Source organism: Polypterus senegalus, chromosome 1 (assembly GCF_016835505.1).
Source record: "Polypterus senegalus isolate Bchr_013 chromosome 1, ASM1683550v1, whole genome shotgun sequence".
NCBI classification, from domain to species: Eukaryota; Metazoa; Chordata; class Cladistia; order Polypteriformes; family Polypteridae; genus Polypterus; species Polypterus senegalus.
This window is the reverse complement of record NC_053154.1, coordinates 4,301,689-4,320,962: the sequence shown is the minus strand read 5'-3', so window position 1 is coordinate 4,320,962 and position 19,274 is coordinate 4,301,689. Positions and strand designations below refer to the sequence as shown.

Here is a 19,274-nt window from a genome sequence, read left to right as displayed (position 1 = left end):
TCTCTTATTCTCTTTACCCGTTTGTATGCTGATGACACACATACTGTGTGTGGTCACTAAAGAAAGGCACTATATAATACCAAGGTGTCTGTTAATATTTTAGCAAATTGTGCAGATGTAATGAGACAGATATGAGCTCTAAGTAATCAGCGTTAATGTTTGCAGTGTACCATCTGTTGGAATGTTTTTGTAATCCACGTAGCAATAAAATGCATGCAGTTTGTCATTCCAGCATTTTGCACATCAGAAATATTTGTAGTAGTAAAAGACGTGACTAGAAATGTTTGTTATTCACCGTCCGTTGGTATGGGGTTTGTAAAGGCAGTCTTCACGTTTGTGGTGCGCCATCTGTTGGAATGACAAATGCGATGCATTTTATTACTACACATGCTTGCGATGTGCCATCTGTTGGAATGGCAGAGACAAAGCTTATGTTTTTATAAAGGTGGATTCTCTTTACCAGTTTGCATGTGGATGATCCACTTGTGTACTCACTAAAGAAAGGTGCTATATAATGTAAAGGTGTCTGTTTATATTGTAGCAAATCGTACAGATATATTGAGACAGATGTGAGTTCTACGTAATCAACGTTTGCAGTGCACCATCTGTTGGAATGTAATTTGTAATTTGTAATGTAATTTGTAATGTATGTAGTAATAGAATGCATTGCTACAAATGTTTGTGATGCTCAGTCAATTAAAATAACCAATGGAATGCATATGTCTCTGTTTTATGCCATTTAATATGGGATTTGTAAAAGAAGTGTTAGTATTTGTGATGCATCATCTGTTGGAATGAAAAATGTAACACACATGTCTCTGTTATGTGTCATTAGCAGTGTTAATATTTGTGATGCGTCATCTGTTGGAATGAGAAATGCAATGCATTTGTCTCTGCAATATGCTATTTGTTATGAGATTCATAAAAGAAGTTTTAATGTTTGTGATGCGCCATCTGTTAGAATGGCAAACAGTGCATTTTATTACTACAGATGTTTGTGATATGCCATCTGTTGGAATGACAAATGCAGTGCATTTTATTACAGAATTCTTACAGTTAAAGAAGTGTTACTGTTTGCACCATCTGTTGGAATGACTAACTGCATTTTATTACTACAAATATGCAATGTCACTGTTATATGCCATTTGGTATGGGATTCATAAAAGCAGTTTTACTGTTTGTGATGTGCCATCTGTTGGCATGACAGATTCATTGCAACAGGATAGACACACAGACTCTTATCCTTTTATTAAGGGGGATTCTCTTTGCCAGTTTGTATGCTGATGATACACATACTTGTGTAGGCACTAAGGAAAGGCGCTATATATTAAATAAAGGTGTCTGTTTATATTGTAGTAAATTGCACAGATGTATTGAGCCAGCTGTGCGTTCTGAACTTCTTGTCACCCTCAGTTTTTATCTGGTGACTTTCCATTGTGGATGGTCTGTCTGAAGTCGCTACATAACATCACAGTGTCTATGAACATTGTAACGGGGCGCCTATCTAGTGAGGGGGCACCTAGGTCTTGAAGAGCAGAGGACTGGCAAATGTCAGGGTACAACCCCAGCTGTTTGTGCCCACCTGAAATTGGAAACTTGTAGAGCCAGTGTGGCTAAAGATAGGCCAGCAGGGGTCAGTAGGCCCAGCTTGTTTACAAGTAAATAATAGTGAGAGGGGCAGAGGGGGATAGCAGACGACAGGGGGAGCATCCTCAAGTTTGGCACCCTTTGTTCTGAGGCAGGATGGCACATTTAGATGCCTCCTCAATAACTATCGATGTTATTACTTGAAGGGTACCACAGCAGTTAACGCTGGTCCTTCACAATTCTATGGAAAGGCGCTATATACTATAAACTCTGCACAACCTCTCCCTGCCCCAAATGCGCTTATCTCGTGACGTGACCACCCCAAATTGCTTTCTGTGTTTTTATAATATGAGCAGACGTCAAGATTGTGATGGGCATTGAACCCGTGACTCTGTGTTTTTCAGTCGGCTGCCCCTTCAGTTTTCTCAGTCAGACTCCTTTCCAGAGTGGACGCCATCCTCACGTTCTTCACACTTAACGGTTTCCATAATGAGAGCTCTGGCAGGCAGGTAGCCCATTTTGCACTGGCAGCACTTTGTCCACTTCGCCCCTAGGGGGCACCATTTTGTTGTATTCTGCACCTTTACATCCTGAAGTCATTGACCGTAAAGGGTCACTCATTGGTATCTCGATAACGTGAAGTGACTTGCGTGGCTGGGCGCTATGACTTTGTATTGTGGTCAGATTTCCATCAGTTTTATCGTTTGACTTCCTCCTCAAGCGGACCCCTCTAGAGTGGACGCTCTCCTGATGTCCATTACAGCTGTAATGTGAAAGCCAGCAGGTGGAGTGACACCTTGGGCTTTGCAGTGTATGCCCACCCGCCTCACCCTGCATGGCCACCACATTTCTTTTCATTGTTTTTTATTTTTCTTCGAGCAGTTAAATGGAGCCCCTAGTAACAGGATACATCATCGGGGGGGTAACAGCGAGAGATCAGAGTGCTGCTCAGCTGCCAGCTCACCGCTACCACATGAAATTTTAATGTGCGGCCTCTTAGTGCTGACTGGGCATGATAGTGTGTTAAGAGGTGGGCACTCGCTGGGCTTGGCTGGCAGTCTCCCAGCCTCTGATGACCGAGTCCAAGTGGCAGTGCCTACTAATGGGTAGTGGTATGTAGCAGTGGAACCATCTGGAGGGGCAGAGTCAGCTTTGGTCCATCTTGGACACCAGTCTGACACCCAGATCTCCTCCTGTTCTACCAGCTCTTCCTGCGGCGCAGAATTATGTGGTATTCTGGAGCCCCCCCCCCTCCAGACAGCCGTGTATTATGGTTGGATGAGTGAGACGCACCACGTTTGTTACTACATTGGTCTTCTCTCTCGCACCTTATGCTGGCGGTCACCCCTCAGTAGTCCACGAAGGGTCACCCATTTGAACGGCTTATGGGAGCCCACAGCTAAATCCTACTTTGGTCTCCAAGAACATCCTAAGCCTTAAACTATTCAGTCTTGCCCTCCTTTGCCAGGTGGGTGGTCTCCCTTGGAGGATGGCTGTCGACAGTCAAACCATAAGTGACCCTTTCAGATTGAATATGACGGTGAGTCAGGACACCACGTGACCCAAAAGGTGCCAACCAACCCACGACCCATTTAGGGTCAGTCAGGACCCATTATTGACGAAAGTCACATGGTGGCAGATACATCTTTTGGTTTAATGGTGATATCTTACTTATTACCACCCTGTGGTGTCACCCCCCCCACCTGATGACCCATTTGATGAAGATAGCAGCGATCTCCGCTACGCCAGGCGCCCTGTGCTTACCTTGTGACTTTGGTCGCTTCAGATCTAAAGGCAAAGTATAGAAATGTAAGAGCAACGTGGCGTTTATTAAAGTAAAATAACGCAGTGGAAGAAGATCTAATAGAAAATATAAAGTCTGGAGATCTACATGTAGTAGAAGTTGGGGACCGAATCCCAAGTGAAGGGCGAGTACCGAGAAGAAGAACGGAGGAAGTGCAGGGGGGCACTGAACAGAAGGAAGAATGGAAAGTCAACAGGCCTGGATGGAGTACCCGCAGAACTATGAAAGAGTTTAGGAGTAGAGAGAGGGGATGAGCCGAGGGGTCTTAATGACAAGATCTACAGACAGGAGTGGAGCTACAAGAAGAAGAAGAAGACCACGTTACATTTGTATAGCGCCTTTCTCACCACTCAAAGCGCAGAGAGTGGGGAGCCACTTCATCCACCACCACCAATGTGCGGCATCCATCTGGGATCTGATGAGACGGCAGCCATTTTGTGCCAGTACGGCAAGTGACGGTGAAGGTGGTCCCCACACTCCCTCTTCCATTTTGGGAGCCTCTTGAACCCGATGCCGCTGGTAGTCACGATAACATGGGTTACATGTAGGTACATGGGTTCGTGCTGCTGGTGCCCACCATGTGTGAACCTCAGCAGCCATCGAGATTCATCAGTATTGGCCAGTGTTGGTGATTCTGCGCCCACTGCAGTGTCCGCTTTCTGTTCTTGGCTGACAGGAGTGGACACCCCAGGGTGGTCTTCAGCTGTCAAAGATTGACGTGTTGTGCGTTCTGAGATGATTTTCTGATCACTACAGTTGGTTATGTGAACTAAGGGCACTCTGGCCCTTCTCCTCTGACCCCTGTCATGTATGCCACTCAATGGACGTGCTTGGTAACCTCTGGAGGCCATCGTGATACAGAAATACTCAAACTGGTCCAACTGGCACCAACAGTCATGCCGCACTCCAAGTCCCATTTTTTCCCATTCTGGTATTTGAGGTGAACATGAAGTGAAGCTCCTGACCTGCGTGGGCCTGACTGTCTGTGTGTTGTGCTGCTGCTGTCACTTGCTTGGCTACAAATGAAGTCAGTAGACGGATTGGGAGAGCATGAGGGGGTCATGGGGTCACCTTAAAGGGGTGTGTGGCGTCCCCTCCTGATATCTGTAAAAGGACAAAGGTCCAAGTCTTTAGAGTCCTGGTGCTTCCTGTTTGCGAGACATGGACACTATCCAGTGACCTGAGATGAAGACTGGACTCCTTCATGTGTGTCTCTTCAGAGGGTCCTTAGGGGCTGCTGGTTTGACGTTGCGTCCCTCATGGAGTCCTGAATGAGGCACATGACCTACATTGTGAGGGAGTGTCCGTTATGCCACTACAGCCATGTGGCACGATTACCCGAGGGTGATCCGGCTCATTGTTGAGGACCTGATAGGCTGGACCAGGCCAAGGGGACACCCACATAACACCTGGCTGCGGCAGATAGAGGGTCATTTACGGAGGGTGGGACTGGACCACGTGTTGGCCTGGGGGGATGCCCACCAGGATCACGAGCTGTTTTGTCATGTGGTGGGCGTGCCATACCAGTGCAGGCTGACCTGACCTCACTTGATTGGCTGCACAGGTAAGCAGGCGGGCAGGGGTTGCTAATCATTTGCCCAGTGAGAGTAAACCAAAAAGCTCTGGGCATTGGAAATGTTGCCAGTCCATTGCTGGGCACACTCACTCACCCACCCACAACACCCACTACACCCCCCCTCATTCTATCAGCCCGACTTAAAGATGTGGGTGGAGGGCAGCCGCACAGATCTGTTGAGGACGGCTTGCATACTCCGTGAGCGTTGAACCCGAGTCCCTGGCCCCGTGAAGCAGTGCTGTGCCACCCGTTCATTTAATTTCATTTTCCTTTTTTTTGTCAACACGTCCTCAGACATTCTGAGTTCTCTCCGTCTTCATCTTCCCTCGTGTTCCCTCGCGCTTTCCTCCCTTTTTTATTTCTGTTACTTGTCGCTGTGGATTTGTCGGCTCCTCCTGCAGTCTGCGCTCTTTAAGATGGGACCCCCGCTGGTAAGCAAATGGCGCTTTGACTAAAATCTTTCAAAAAAAAAAAACCAAAAAACGACAAGGCGTTCAGGTGGCACCATGGCCTCCCGCAAAGACGGAATCTGGGGCATTCGCACTGAGGAACGGAGCGGTTGCATAATTATGGAGATGCCGAAAGGAACATTCCGGACCTCCGTGATGAGAGGGCGGCCCACAGAAGCTCATCAGCATTTCTTTTTCTTTTTCTGGTTGACTTTGGCTTATTCGTTTTGGTCTTTTTTCAGTTTTGTTTTGTATGTGAGTGGATGGTAAGGGGGGGCTGTGGGGGTCCTGAGCGGAGGGGATATCTGGGGGTCAGGATTGATGACTGAACTAGGACCTCAGAGAGAGTGTGTGTGTGTGTGGTGATCAGACAGACTTGTGAACAGGATCAGGGAACTGGAAGTACGACATTAGTGAAAGGCGCTATATAAAATGAAATAGAATACGGTGGGTCAGTCTGCATCTGCAAAGAAGGAAAACCCAAAAAACATTCAAAGCAAGAAGATTAAAGGCAGAACGTCTCGGCTGTAAGGTGGGCAGAGAAGGGCAGAGACATAGGAGAGGAAGAAGGGGGCAAAGGCTGGGGAGGGGGGGTGAAAGCTGCCTTTAGACAAGGTGAATATGGACAAATATGGGACCCCAGGCCGAACACAAACTGAGGGGTCCGTGTGGCAGGGTCCTGCAATGGCCTTTGGTCTCAAAGGCCCAGACGGGCTCCCTGGGTCACCTCTGTAGATGGCGGGCACTTCCTACATGGAGTCCAGCAGTTTTCGACTGCCCAGGGGGCTCGTGGTTTAGTATTGAAGTTATCAGAGGGATCAGAAACGAGGGCACTATTGGTGACATAAGAGCAGCTCCTGGTGGGTACTGTGGCTCTCCACCGAGAAGGACGAGATGTTTGAGCTCCCTCCTCAGTGGTTGTCTTTTTGGGCAGATGGCTGAGGTATGTGAAGTGATCATCAACTTCTGGCATTTCTCCAGTGATGCCAAGGACATCTTGAATGAGCACTTTGGTTTTCCCATACGGATGTCTGGTCTCCTCGATTGTTTAGGGACTAACCAGGGGGGGTCTCTGCCACCTTACGCTGGCAGGCGTTGGAAACAAAGGACAAGGCCAAAAAATATTAAAGAACATGATAGTGAAAATAAAAAGCAAGAACACATCATGAAAAGGAAGAGCAACTAACATAATAAGTAGAAATAAAATACTGTGGGCAAATGAGAGAACGATGCTCATCAGCAGGTGACACGGCTGCCACGTTTACTGAACTCCCGTAAGAAACGATGAGTGGACTTCATGGCCGTCTACACGACTTGTGCTGAGGAAGACTGGCACCCCATCCAGGCTCAGCTCCTTCCTTGCTGCCATCTTGCAATGAAATCAACAGAATTGTAAATGGTCAACCGTCTAGAAAGGCGCTTTATGCCAGCTGCTTTCTGCTGGTTGTTGTTGTCTCTTTGTGTTTGCAAATCTGACGAGTCTGAATTCACTGCGGCCATTCGGTCTTCTGTTTTCTCTTTCAGAAAGCCAACTGCTCCCTGGAAATAATTTCACAACCGAGTGCAACATTCCAGGGAATTTTATGTGTGGAGATGGAAAGTGCATCCCTGGGGGCTGGCAGTGTGACGGGCTACCGGACTGCTTTGACGAAAGTGACGAACGAGCCTGCCGTGAGTGTCCTGCTGTCTCTTCAGATCTTCTTATGAATTCTCATAGACTGTGAATGTGAAAGAGCATAAGATGTTTGATTTGTCTGTGTATTATATAGTGCCTTTCACTCCATCTATCTATCTATCTATCTATCTATCTATCTATCTATCTATCTATCTATCTATCTATCTATCTATCTATCTATTATATAGTGCCTTTCACCCCATCCATCCATCTATCTATCTATCTATCTATCTATCTATCTATCTATCTATCTATCTATCTATCTATCTATCTATCTATCTATCATGCATTAACACCGCCTTTATGAATCCCATACCAAACGGTATATAACACAGACATGTTTTGTACATTGTATTAATCACTGAGTGGAAGTTGTCTTTTCACATAATCTTGCATTGCACTGTAAATGTTAATGCTGAGATCAACATTGATTACTTATATTTGAACCCGTCTTATACAGATAGCACAGCTAGTCCATCTTCATAAAATAATTGTCTGTGTGTCTGTCTGTGTGTCTGTCCCTTTACTATGTTTCTGTCATTCCCACAGATGGTACATCACAAACATTTTTAGTAATAACATGCATTACATTTATCATTCCATCAGATGGCATATCACATATTTTTGTGGTAATAAAATGCATTGCAGTTTCCATTCCAACAGATGGCGCACCACAGACATTAGCACACCTTTTATGAATTGCATATCAAATGGAATATAACAGAAATACATGCATTACATTTATCATTCCATCAGATGGCATATCACATATTTCTGTGGTAATAAAATGCATTGAATTTGTCATTCCAGCAGATGGCGCATCAAAAACATTAACACAGCTTTCATGAATCCCATGCCAAATGGCAAATCACAGAGACATTTGCATTGCAGGGTTCACTGTAAGACATTAATGCTTACATGTATGTAGATGGTAGCACTGCTGATCACATTATATTTATATAGCTATAACGAAATTACAAAGTACAGAATTAATTCAAATGTTATTGTAGTGCACTGTATAAGTATGAATCATGTTTTCAAATGTACACTAAGTAGATCCAGCACATCTTTCCACGGGACACCAGCGAGGATGTTATGCAGACGGCCAGGACAACATTTTACAGGACGGATGCATTAAATCAAAAAGCCAAATGGCCCACAAACACGTGCGGGCACAGCAGAGATTGGTGCCAATCAGGCCGTGCTGTGCCCGTGTTGAGCTCACCTCATTACGGTGTGCGTCTTTTTTGTTTGTTAAATTTCAGGTTGGACTTTTCCGCATTACATGTAAACCCACCCTGCATCTCCTTTGCTGTCTCCACACTTAAAAGGTTTTCCTGGTTTATCATTTTTTAGCCCTGCTAAATATTTTGTCCTACTAAAGTCAAACTTAACGGTCCTGCTTCTCAAATTGGCCTAAAGACCACGACACGGATTATATGGCGGTCGCTCGACATCTACCCCGTGATTACTAATGAAAGGCTAAATCTGGGCAGGCCGCGAGTTTTCCTTTCCACAGCAGCCCATGTGCACCTTTCAGTTTTTAGGTTGTGGTGCCAGCAGCGTATAAAATAAATAAAAGATAAAGCCTGAATTTCACGATGCTGGCTGTCAGCCTTCATCTTCCTCACCTGATGCCACACGCGTGCTGCCCGCCAGAAGAAGCCGGTAATTGAGTGACGATGGCCTCTCCTTTTTAATATTTTATTATTAGGTTCCAGGACTGGCGTCTCTGCTCGGTGCAGGGTGGTGTGAACTTGAACCCGCAGCCCCTGAGCGGAGGTGGTGGGCTCCTGCTAGGTGACTGGTGAAGTCCCCAGAGGTGAATGCAGCTCTAATGACCACCGCAGCATCTGAGAGTCCTAATTGCAAATATGAGAGGAATTTATTTGGGGGGATTGAGAATCTACAAAGTGAAAATGGGGCTGAGAATGACAACTAAGAGCAGAAATAAGACAGCAAAGACCCTAACGGATCTCCACTCCGGTGTCCGAGACCACAATGTCGGGGTCAGACGGTAACGTAATCCTCAAAATGAATTTCTAGCCCCTAAAATAAAGAGAGGAGGTCCAACACACACACACACACAGGATACACTAATAGACAACGGGCACATCATGTCCTACACGAGGCCTTCTTCATGTCACTTCTGCCCAGATGACACAGAAAATGGGGACAGGGAGAAAAAGTGAAATGAGACGTGAAAGTGTTGTGAACCAGAGAGTTCCTCAGCACAAACGTCCGACTAATGACCGTCAAACCCTGGCTAGAAACAAGAGGGCAAACGTCCAATCGTTTATAGATAAAAGGAGCGCAGAAGGCACAGCAGGGGTGGCATGGAATGGCAAACGACACACAAATCCAAAGAACAAATGAAGAAAAGTGCAGAAAGATCGAGAATGCAATAAATACACAAAATGCAGGAATCAGACCAGAGAAACTCACCAACGACAGAGCATTCAATGAACCGCAAGGGACTGTGGGTTGACTGATGAGCTTTGACACACGACAAAGGTTTGGGGGCAAAAAAGGCAAAGTTTCAGTACAATCGAGTACAGAAGAGAGTCCAAAATAGAACTGATTACCAGAGGGAGGAGCCCGGGTTTTACTTCCTCGAGGTGCGCGCCATTGCAGGGTCTCTCTTTCTCCTGCTAGGCTAGTTGGGATGCTCCTTTGGGTTGCCAACCTCTCTCTCTCCTTCATGAAGTGCCCGGGTGGCTGCGTATGCAAGTTTGTCAACAGTTGTGCCAGTCAGCACTGGGCTGCTGCTAATTCCCAGTGGTCTTGTTACTTGTCAGTGAAGCTGCTTTTAGCTAAAAACGAAGGCAAGGGAAGGAAGTGTAAAAATGAACTGCAGGGGACAGAAGCCGACACAGCGTAGCCCGGTCCCGATGGCTTCTGGGCCATCTGAACAGCACACACACACACACACACACACACACACAGAGAGCAGCGCTCTGCCGTTAGTCGAGTCATCTGAACACGGACCCCCTGCTGTAGGATGGCACCACAGTGAGCCGGAGGTATGGAGGGAGTGAAAGAGACAGAAATTCACTGAAGGATGTTAACTCGACTTAAAGTTTATGAACGGTCAGAAAGCGGCGAAGCTCGATGTGGTCGACGACGCTCACAAGAGCCCACCTTCAATGGAGAAGGCCGACGGGTCACGCTGTCCACTGTTGCCACACATGGGGATATCAGCTACGGATCTACACGGGCCACAGTGCACCATACCCTGAAATGGGGGTCTATAAGGGAAAAGTGTTGTGTGACCGAGATGTCTGCATATCCCCTTAAATGAAATGTGCACTTTAATCACAACATCTGGAACAGAGGGGGATATCAAGGACAATTGTGTCTTTGTCCCACAAGTTATGGTGGGCAGTGTAGTCCAGGTCACCATAGGCTCATTCCTAGAGCAGTTTCTGGTCTTCAGCATTCCTTACGTTTTAATTTATCTACAGTAAGCCTGTCTTGACGTTCCTTGTGTTTTGGGGGTGGTCCCCCAATGAAGTGACAGTCACCACCAGGAACTGTCAAAACCCGCGACCTGTAAATGCAGAGGGCGTCTCCCATGGCGGTTCATTGCAAATTCTTGCTGTGCTTTGTGTTTTTTTTTTCTGCTCTGCTCTTTTGCCCCCTCTTTGGGTTCAGTTTGGGACCCTCTTTGCTTTTCGAAATCGTCTTTAGTGGGCATTGCATATCTTTTGTGCTCTTTGCAGCTTCACAGTATTACAGAGCAGTACTTGTGAAGAGTACATCTTTTATTTCTGACAAAGCCCTTTTTGTTTCTAGCCGGGGTTTTTGACAGGATTTCCCCCTCGTCTTTTGAAGTGCTTTTGAAACTCCTAGTTCTTGACAATAAGCCTAATAGTCACACAAATCCTATATACAGTGTATATAAACGTCTATGTATGGAAGTGTGTGTGTCTGTCTGTCCGGCCCGGAAGTGAGAGGCGGAGTCAGGGTTAAGGCTCCACCTCTGAAGAAACACAAGCAAGGCGTCGGCAAAACGAAGCCTCCTAAGAGAGAGACGCCCAGAGTTGTTCCTTTCAATTACCTGACATCTCAACATTTCAGTTTTTTTTCTGAGGCTTTCAATAGTTTCTAGGACCCCGGGTTTTACAGTAGGGGGCTTACACGGCTAGTTTAATAATTGTTTTTTAACTGTATAAGTCAGCCTTACAGTGTAAAGAATGGCGTGTTTTAGTTTTTAACAGTAGATCTTAATTTTCAGTAGAGGGCATTACGCTTGAAGCTGTAAATGAGGAGAGGTAGCGCAGCACCCCATACTCACCCAGATGCCCACCTGTGCCAGTCCGTGCTCAGTGTTCAGAGACACTTTCTTCATTTTCAAGATCTGAACTTTTGTTCCGTTTTTCTCCCTGTCATCCTGCCACACTTCTGTCCAAGACGTGCTTTGCTTTTTCCTGTTCCCTTTATGGCTCATTTTTTGTTATTAATTTAATAGAAATTGTCCCACCAATCCAATGCAGCCGACTTCACTCCACTCCTTCTGGCCCTTCTGACTGAACTGATCCAAGTCGGTGGGGTGTTACTGAATTTCCGGACTTGATTGCACTCACAGAGCCCACGAGGCTGGCACAGTGAAAGAAATGAGGGCTTGACATTGAAGGGGGGGGTGTCCTGTGGTGTCAAGGGGGCACCGCTGATGATTTAGTGGATGGCATCGAGTCTCTGATGGATTGAAGCTCATCCACAGTTGTAATCTGACCAGCAAGACAGATAACAAGCGAAAGTCGAGGTGGTGGGGGGGTTGATGTCGGGAGCCATTTGTCAGCACCTGGCAGCATCAAGCCAGGACCAGCAGCGCTCTGCCAGTTCAGATTTCCATTCTTTTTAAGCTTTTCCTGCACTGGAGGAGTTCACAAAACTGGCATTATAGTCTGTAGTGCCAGGGCAGGTTGGCTTTTCTGCTCCATACCGCTGTCATGTCTGCCTCCACGTGTACCTCCCGTTGTCTTCTGTGTGATGCTACTTATTATGGCAACTCTTATATAATACACACAGTGACGCATGGATTGTTGATTCGAGTCCATCCATTATATAACGATAAAATGTATGCCAGTCACCGTAGGCACAACGTGGAATAACTGAGCAAATGTTCTTCAGGTCCCACAATGCATGTAGCGCCTTCTGACGGCCAGTCTGTCTGCTGCGCCCGTTCAGCTCTCCCTTCGTAATGAGCCAATGGTGCTGAGCGGCGGAATTCGACAAAGCGCTTCCCACTTACTGGTGACCATCCATCCATCCATTGATTATCCAACCCGCTATATCCTAACACAGAGCCACGGGGGTCAATCCCATCCAACCCAGGGCACAAGGCAGGAAACAAACCCTGAGCAGGGCGCCAGCCCACCGCAGGGCACACACACACACACACACCAGGGACAATTTTGGATCGCCAATGCACCAAACCTGCATGTCTTTGGACTGTGGTAGGAAACCCACGCAGACACGGGGAGAACATGCAAACTCCACGCAGGGAGGACCCGGGAAGTGAACCCGGGTCTCCTTACTGCGAGGCTGCCCACTGGTGACCTTACTCGACAAATATTGACCTGGAAAGTCTTCCTGTGGTGGGCTTAGGCAAACATTGTTATTTTTTTTTCCTAGTGGCCCATGATGCTTTGCAAGGCCAGCGTGACATGACAGAGCCATGGCAGCCATGCGCATGAACTCTAATGCTGGCAGCAGGGCTGTGTGGTGCCACCACCTGATCAGCACTCCGGCCTGCTACCACGCCTGCCTTTTAGAAAACAAAACCCCAAAAACGTGGCAGTGTTTTCATTTGAGGGGTACGCTAGCTGACCTTAAGGCGAGTATTAGGAGTACTGACTCTGGAGTGACCGTATAACTCAGCGCCACATGGCTAATTTACATACATAATGAGCCTCCAAGGAGCCTTTGCTCCTCCCACTTCGCCCAGAAAGAAAGCACGTGCAGCCCTGTGAAATCATAAAAATAATCCTAATAATAAGAATAAAGGAATTCTTACTGTCTGCAAAGTCTCTGCACAGAATTCAGAAACAAAAAAAGACACCCGAGCGACAGCCCACGGCAGGACCTCAAACAATGGAGCGAGCACACGCTACACTGCATGGCGAGACTGGAACTCTGTGAGTGCAATTATATACTGTACACTCAGCGGCCACTTTATTAGGTTCAAAGCCTCTAATCAGCCAATCACAGGACAGCATGGAGACGTTGTCAAGGCGACCTGCTGAAGTTCAAGCTGAGCATCAGAATCGGGAAGAAAAGGGACTGAAGTGACTCTGAACGTGGTGGCATGGCTGGTGGTGCCAGCTCTGGGTATTTCACAAACTGCTGATCTACTGGGATTTTCACACCCAAACATCTCTAGGGTTTACAGAGAGTGGTCCGAAAAAAGGAAAAAAAATATCCAATGGGTGCCAGAGGGCAGAGGTGAATGGCCAGACTGGCTTGAGCTGGTAGAAAGGCAACAGGATCTCAAATCAGCACTCGTTACAATCGAGGTGTGCAGAAGAACAGCTCTGAACACACAACACACCGAACCTTGAAGCAGGTGGGGGGCTACAGCAGCAGGAGACCACCCCGGGTGGCACTCCTGTCATATAACACCAGGCCGCTGTGGCTACAATTCACACGGCTCACCAACACTGGACAATAGAAAACTGGAAAAACGTCACCTGGTCTGACGAGTCTCGATTTCAGCTGTGACACTGTGGGGTCAGAATTTGGCATCAACAACATGAAAGCAGGGATCCATCTTGCCTTGTATCAATGATTCTGGCTGGTGGTGTGATGGTGTCTGCGATATTTTCTGGGTACACTACCCATACCAATTGAGCATCGTTTAAATGTATTGTTGCTGACCATGTCCATCCCTTTATGTCCACCATCTTCTGATGGCTCCTTCCAGCAGGATAACCCGCCATGTCACAAGGCTCAGATCATCTCCAACTGGTCTCTTGAACATGACGATGAGTTCACTGGACTCAAAATGGCCTCCACAGTCACCAGATCTCAAACCAGTAGAGCACCTGTGGTGGAACAGCAGATTCACATTATGGGTGTGTAGCTGGCAAATCTGCAGAAACGGCGTGATGCCATCATGTCAATGTGGGCCAACATACCTTTTTGAAGGTTTGACTCAACACCATGAAGAATTATGGGAGTTCTGAAGGCAAAAGGGGGTCCTACCCGGTGCTAGCAAGGGGTACCTAATAAAGTGGCCGGAGACCTGTAAGGGGCATTATGGGACCCTCTGACACAACCACATATACACAAGACCGGGGTTCAAATACGAGTGTATTCCAAGCAAACACTTTGCACACTGCACGTCTTTTATTTTCTCTTCTTCTTTTTCGTCTCCTTCTCTCATCCCAGGCGAGCTTACACTGCGTTCACCTGCACTCAGACGGACAGTAAATCCAAGTTATTGAGCCATAAATACCACGTGGACGCCTTTCAGAGGAAAGATGAAATGTCACAAAGTGGCGCTCCAGACAGTCCAAGAGCACACGAACGTAGCGTTTCTCCGTCCTCCACAATCGACTCCAACTCACATGGGTGAGGCCCGGGAGTCCTTTAGTTGCCATGGCATTGCCCTTAAGAAAGCCCCAGAAAGTAGGCATCACGGATCTCTGCAGCACCCCCTGGTGGAGCCCATGGAACTCAACGGGGCTGCCCCGTCGGATGACAATCTCCAACATGCCTGCCCTGCGGGTGTTCTTAGGGGCATTGCATAGAGGGGTATGACAGGGGTCTACACAGTTCGAATCAGTTGCATCCCCTGCATCTCTGGGCTGGGTAAGGTGCTTTGGTACCCCTCTTCCGAGATATCAGTGTATTTCCACATTGGCATCTTCTGCCGAGCTCCTGACTGAGGAAGGGAACTTTGTGCCATCATTCCTTCCTACTTATTACTCTGGTAGGTAAAGGACTGGGACCCATCTCAATAGGGATGCCAGCCTAGGTGTGCCACCCATGCCAATATACTATATTTTTGTTTCACTTGTTGCTTATTCGATTATTGTGTTGGTGTTATCGGTGTTCCCAGAAGGAGGTGTTTCATCTCGCAGGGCACCCTGGATATCATCGAGAGGAGTCGCAGCACACGGCTCAATGGCATCCTGAGAAGGACGGCTGCGAGGGCACTGAGGGCAGATAAGGATGCGTTTGTTAGAGGAATCTGTGAGCAGGTGACACACCATCTGTGGTCTAGCGACCCACGTCCAGCTACAGAGGAATCAAAGAATTACGCACATCTGGATCTGTTCCTTGGAGAGTTGCAGTCAGGCCAGCTGATGGGATGGTCCTTACGGATGGCACTTCAGTTGTGACCCGCTGGGCTGGCTACTCTGAGCAGTTGTTCAAAGCTGATCCTCCGGCTAGGACATTGGATATCTCTGGTCCTACGGTTCTTGAGGCCAATCCTCCGATTAGCTGTGAACCACCCAGTCTCATTGAGATGGCACAGGTGGTGAACCAGTATGAGGGGGGGAAAGGTTGCAGGGATCTGTGGTATCCGGGGTGAACTTCTCCAGGCTGGTGGTAAGGCTGTCCTCCTGGCACTGCAAGCAATCTTTGCTTCCATTTGGGAGACTAGCATCATCCCAACTGACTGGAAAACGGGACTTATCTGGAAAGGGAAGGATGTTGGCCTGGATTGGGGGGACTACAGGGGATAACACTGCTCTCGGTGTCAGGTAAGGTCCTTGCTAGGGTCGTCCTCAATAGGATCCGTGATCACCTGCTCACCTACCAACGACCAGAACAGTCTGGATTTACACCTAAGAAGTCTACCATCGACCACATCCTGGCACTGAGGGTTCTCATGGAGCGCACACGCAAGTATAGGCAGAGTTTCTTTGCAGCCTTTGTCGATTTTTGCAAAGTGTTCGACTCGGTTGATCGAGCCGCCATGTGGGACATCCTGAGAGTTTGCAGGATCCCCTCGAGGTTGCTGGATATCCTGGCCAGCCTGTCCACTGGGACAGTGAGTGCTGTGCAGAGTGGAGGCAGACCATCTGTGTTTTTCCCAGTTGATTCTGGGGTCCGTCAGGGGTCTGTTCTGCTCCTACTCTGTTCTATGCTTGTATGGACTGGGCATTGGGCAGAGTCGTGGGGTCCAGTGGCTGGGGGGCATCTGTTGGTGAAGAAAGATTCCCTGATCTTGACTTTGCTGACGATGCAGTGATCTTCACGGAGTCCATGGAGGCTCTGAACTCGAGAGACTGAGTGAGGAGTCTGAGTGTCTGTGATTGTGAGGGTCCTGATAAACACCAAAGAGCCAGGCCTTTAATGACCTCCTGGGCACGGCCATCAGCAGTGTGTCTGTCTGCGGAGAGAGTGTCGACCTCGTCATCGAGAGGTTTACTGGCCTCGGCAGTGACATTCATGTGACTCTTCATATGAAGTCACTAGACGGATTGAGAGAGCATGGGGGTCATGAGGTCATAAAGGGGTGTGTGGCGCTCCTGATATCTGCAAAAGGACGAAGGTCCAAGTCTTTCGAGTCCTGGTGCTCCCTGGTTGCGAGACATGGACGCTATCCAGTGACCAGAGACGAGGACTGGACTCCTTCATGTGTGATTCTCCAGAAAATCTTTGGGTGCCGCTGGTTTGACTTTGAGTTTCTCATGGAGTCCCAAATGAGGCACATGATCTGCATTGAGAGGGAGCGTCAGTTACGGCACTACGGCCATGTGGCGCGATTACCCGAGGGTGATCAGCTCGTAAGATCCTCATTGTTGGGGGCCCGAGTGGCTGGATCAGGCCAAGGGGTCGCCCACATAACACCAGGCTGAGGCAGGTAGAGGGTCATTTCCAGAGGGTGGGACTGGACCGCGTGTCGGCCTGGGGATTGTTTCGCCATGTAGTGGGTGCAGCAACACTCTGGCTCCCCAACTTGAACTTGAACGTATTTGTAACTTGTGGCCATTTATTGTATTTTGTTTCTTGTTATTCCATTTGTGTCTTTTGTTTGAGTGCAGTGGCCTCTCAGTTCAGCCACGATAATTGGTCCAACATAGCTGGCAGATGCTTCCCTAGCCCCCCAGGGACATTTAAAACATCACTGCACCATTATAATCTTTCCCCATTGACTTCAATGCATTTTCCAGAGTTCAGCGAAGTTTGTGAACGTTTTTGTGATTTTGACAAAGTTTCACTTCTCAGTGTGAGCCAATTAGTGAATAATCGCACAACTCCAAGTAGCCCCCTCAGTATTTGATGCCTGCAGCGCCTTCACTGTTACACGTTTTATTTTGTCGCAGCCTTTTGCTAAAATCATTTCAATTCATTGTTCCCCTCATCAAGCAGCACTCAACACCCCAGAATGACAAAACAGGATTTTTGAAGACCTCTTGCTTTGGCTCAGGTGTGTCCCATTCTGTTGGTCATCACTGAGATGTTTCTACACCTTGGTCTCCATAATTCTTAAAAGGAAAAGATTTGGAGCAGAGACATAGAAACCTGACGGGCACACTGAGCTGCAAACGTTAACGCTGAACTCATCCAATGGAGGGCGACTGCTGGGCGGACAGAAATCAACTTCTCCACCTTAATGAAAGGACAAGTGTCTGCGTGCGGCATCTGTGTGCCCGTCCGCTTTCTGTGTCTCTGCTATACTCCATTTGGAATGAGATTCAGAAAAGCAGCGCTGATATGTTTCTGATGTGCCACAAGTTGGAATGACAAATGAATTGCATTTTATTACTGCCAGTCTTCGTGATGTACCATCTGTTGGAATGACAAATGAACTGCATTTAATTACTAAAAATGTTTGTGATTGCCACCTGATGGAAAAACAAGTGTAATGCATTTTATTACTGCAAATGTGAGTGATGTACCATCTTTTGGGGTGACAAGTTTAATGCGTGCATTCCATCAAAGGTTTGTGATGCACCACCTGTTGGAACGAAAAATGCAGTGCATTCTATTCCAGCAAAAGTTTGGGATGCATCACCCGTTAGAATGACGAATACATTGCATTTTACTACTACAAATGGTTCTGATGTGCCATCGATTGGAATAACAAATGCAGACCATTTTATTACTGCAAATGTTTGTGAAGTGCCCTCTGTTGGAATAACAAATGCAATGTATTTTACTGCTGCGTGCTTTACAAAATGCATTTCAACAGATGGTGCACCAGAAACATTAACGCTGAGGTCCATGTTGGTTACTTCGATTTCAGTCCACCTTTGACGGGTAGCACGGCTAGTAAACAATATACACCAATAAATGTGAAGTCCTTGGGTGCTGCATGTCCTGAGGTTATGTGCGGCTTAACAGTTAGGACACTGGGCCACAAAACTGCCCCAACACTCCCTGTGGTCCACCGCACCATATCAAAAAGATTTTCAGACCTCTGTGGTCCTTGTGGAGATGCTTGTGGGTGTCCGTTTAGCTGTAAAAGTGATCTTAACAGAATATGGAAGGTGAATTTAATTTAGGACAATTTACAACAGTGTTTTTAAAGCGAGATGTCACTCTTGGACTGTGTGATGCACCTCATTTCATCCGTTTCAGTTTGGTGTCTCTATTTTAGAAGCTGCCTGCCTGCCTGCCTGTCAGTCTCCATAATCTTTGCCTGCTCCTCACTCACTCCGTTTTTTCTCCGTTTTCTTTCTTTTCGCAGCCAAAGCGAAGTCCAAGTGCGCTCCGACCTTCTTCGCCTGCGCCAGCGGGATGCACTGCATCATCGGCCGATTCCGCTGCAATGGCTTTGAAGACTGTCCGGACGGCAGCGACGAGGAGAACTGCAGTGAGTTTGCCTTCTCTGATTCCTTTCTTGACGCCCGTCACTTGAGTGTCATTTCCTGCTCATTCTTTTGTATCAAATGTCGACTCAGGTGGAGGCCAAATGCATAATGCACTGTCTGCAAAACACAGCCATTCAGTATTAAAGTGCCAGACCAGCTTCTATTGTCAGAGAGTATTATGGGATACGTAGCCCACGGTCTGTGCCTGATGTGAAATTGAGCATTGAGACCATTAGCGATGCCAATGCTCTTGTAGTCTTATGTACAGCCGGATGTGGATGGCCAGGCTGGTGGCTGGTACCTTCACTGACCGCGAGGTCCTAATAACAGAAGGACGGTGGGGAGGCCATGTGCTCCCCCAGCACACTAGATGGCAGCATCCCTCTGGTATGGCTCCAGCGCCAGACAC

At 47.5% G+C, this 19,274-nt stretch overlaps 1 protein-coding gene across 1 annotated transcript in view; it reads left to right on the top strand.

Annotated features, from left to right (window-relative positions):
* ldlrad3 (low density lipoprotein receptor class A domain containing 3) overlaps positions 1 to 19,274 on the top strand; it is an 87,932-nt gene that overhangs the window by 32,074 nt on the left and 36,584 nt on the right. Inside the window, exons 2-3 of the mRNA XM_039743928.1 lie at positions 6,941 to 7,087; positions 18,742 to 18,867. Of these exons, the coding sequence (XP_039599862.1) occupies positions 6,941 to 7,087; positions 18,742 to 18,867 (273 nt within the window). The remainder of the gene's footprint in view (positions 1 to 6,940; positions 7,088 to 18,741; positions 18,868 to 19,274) is intronic.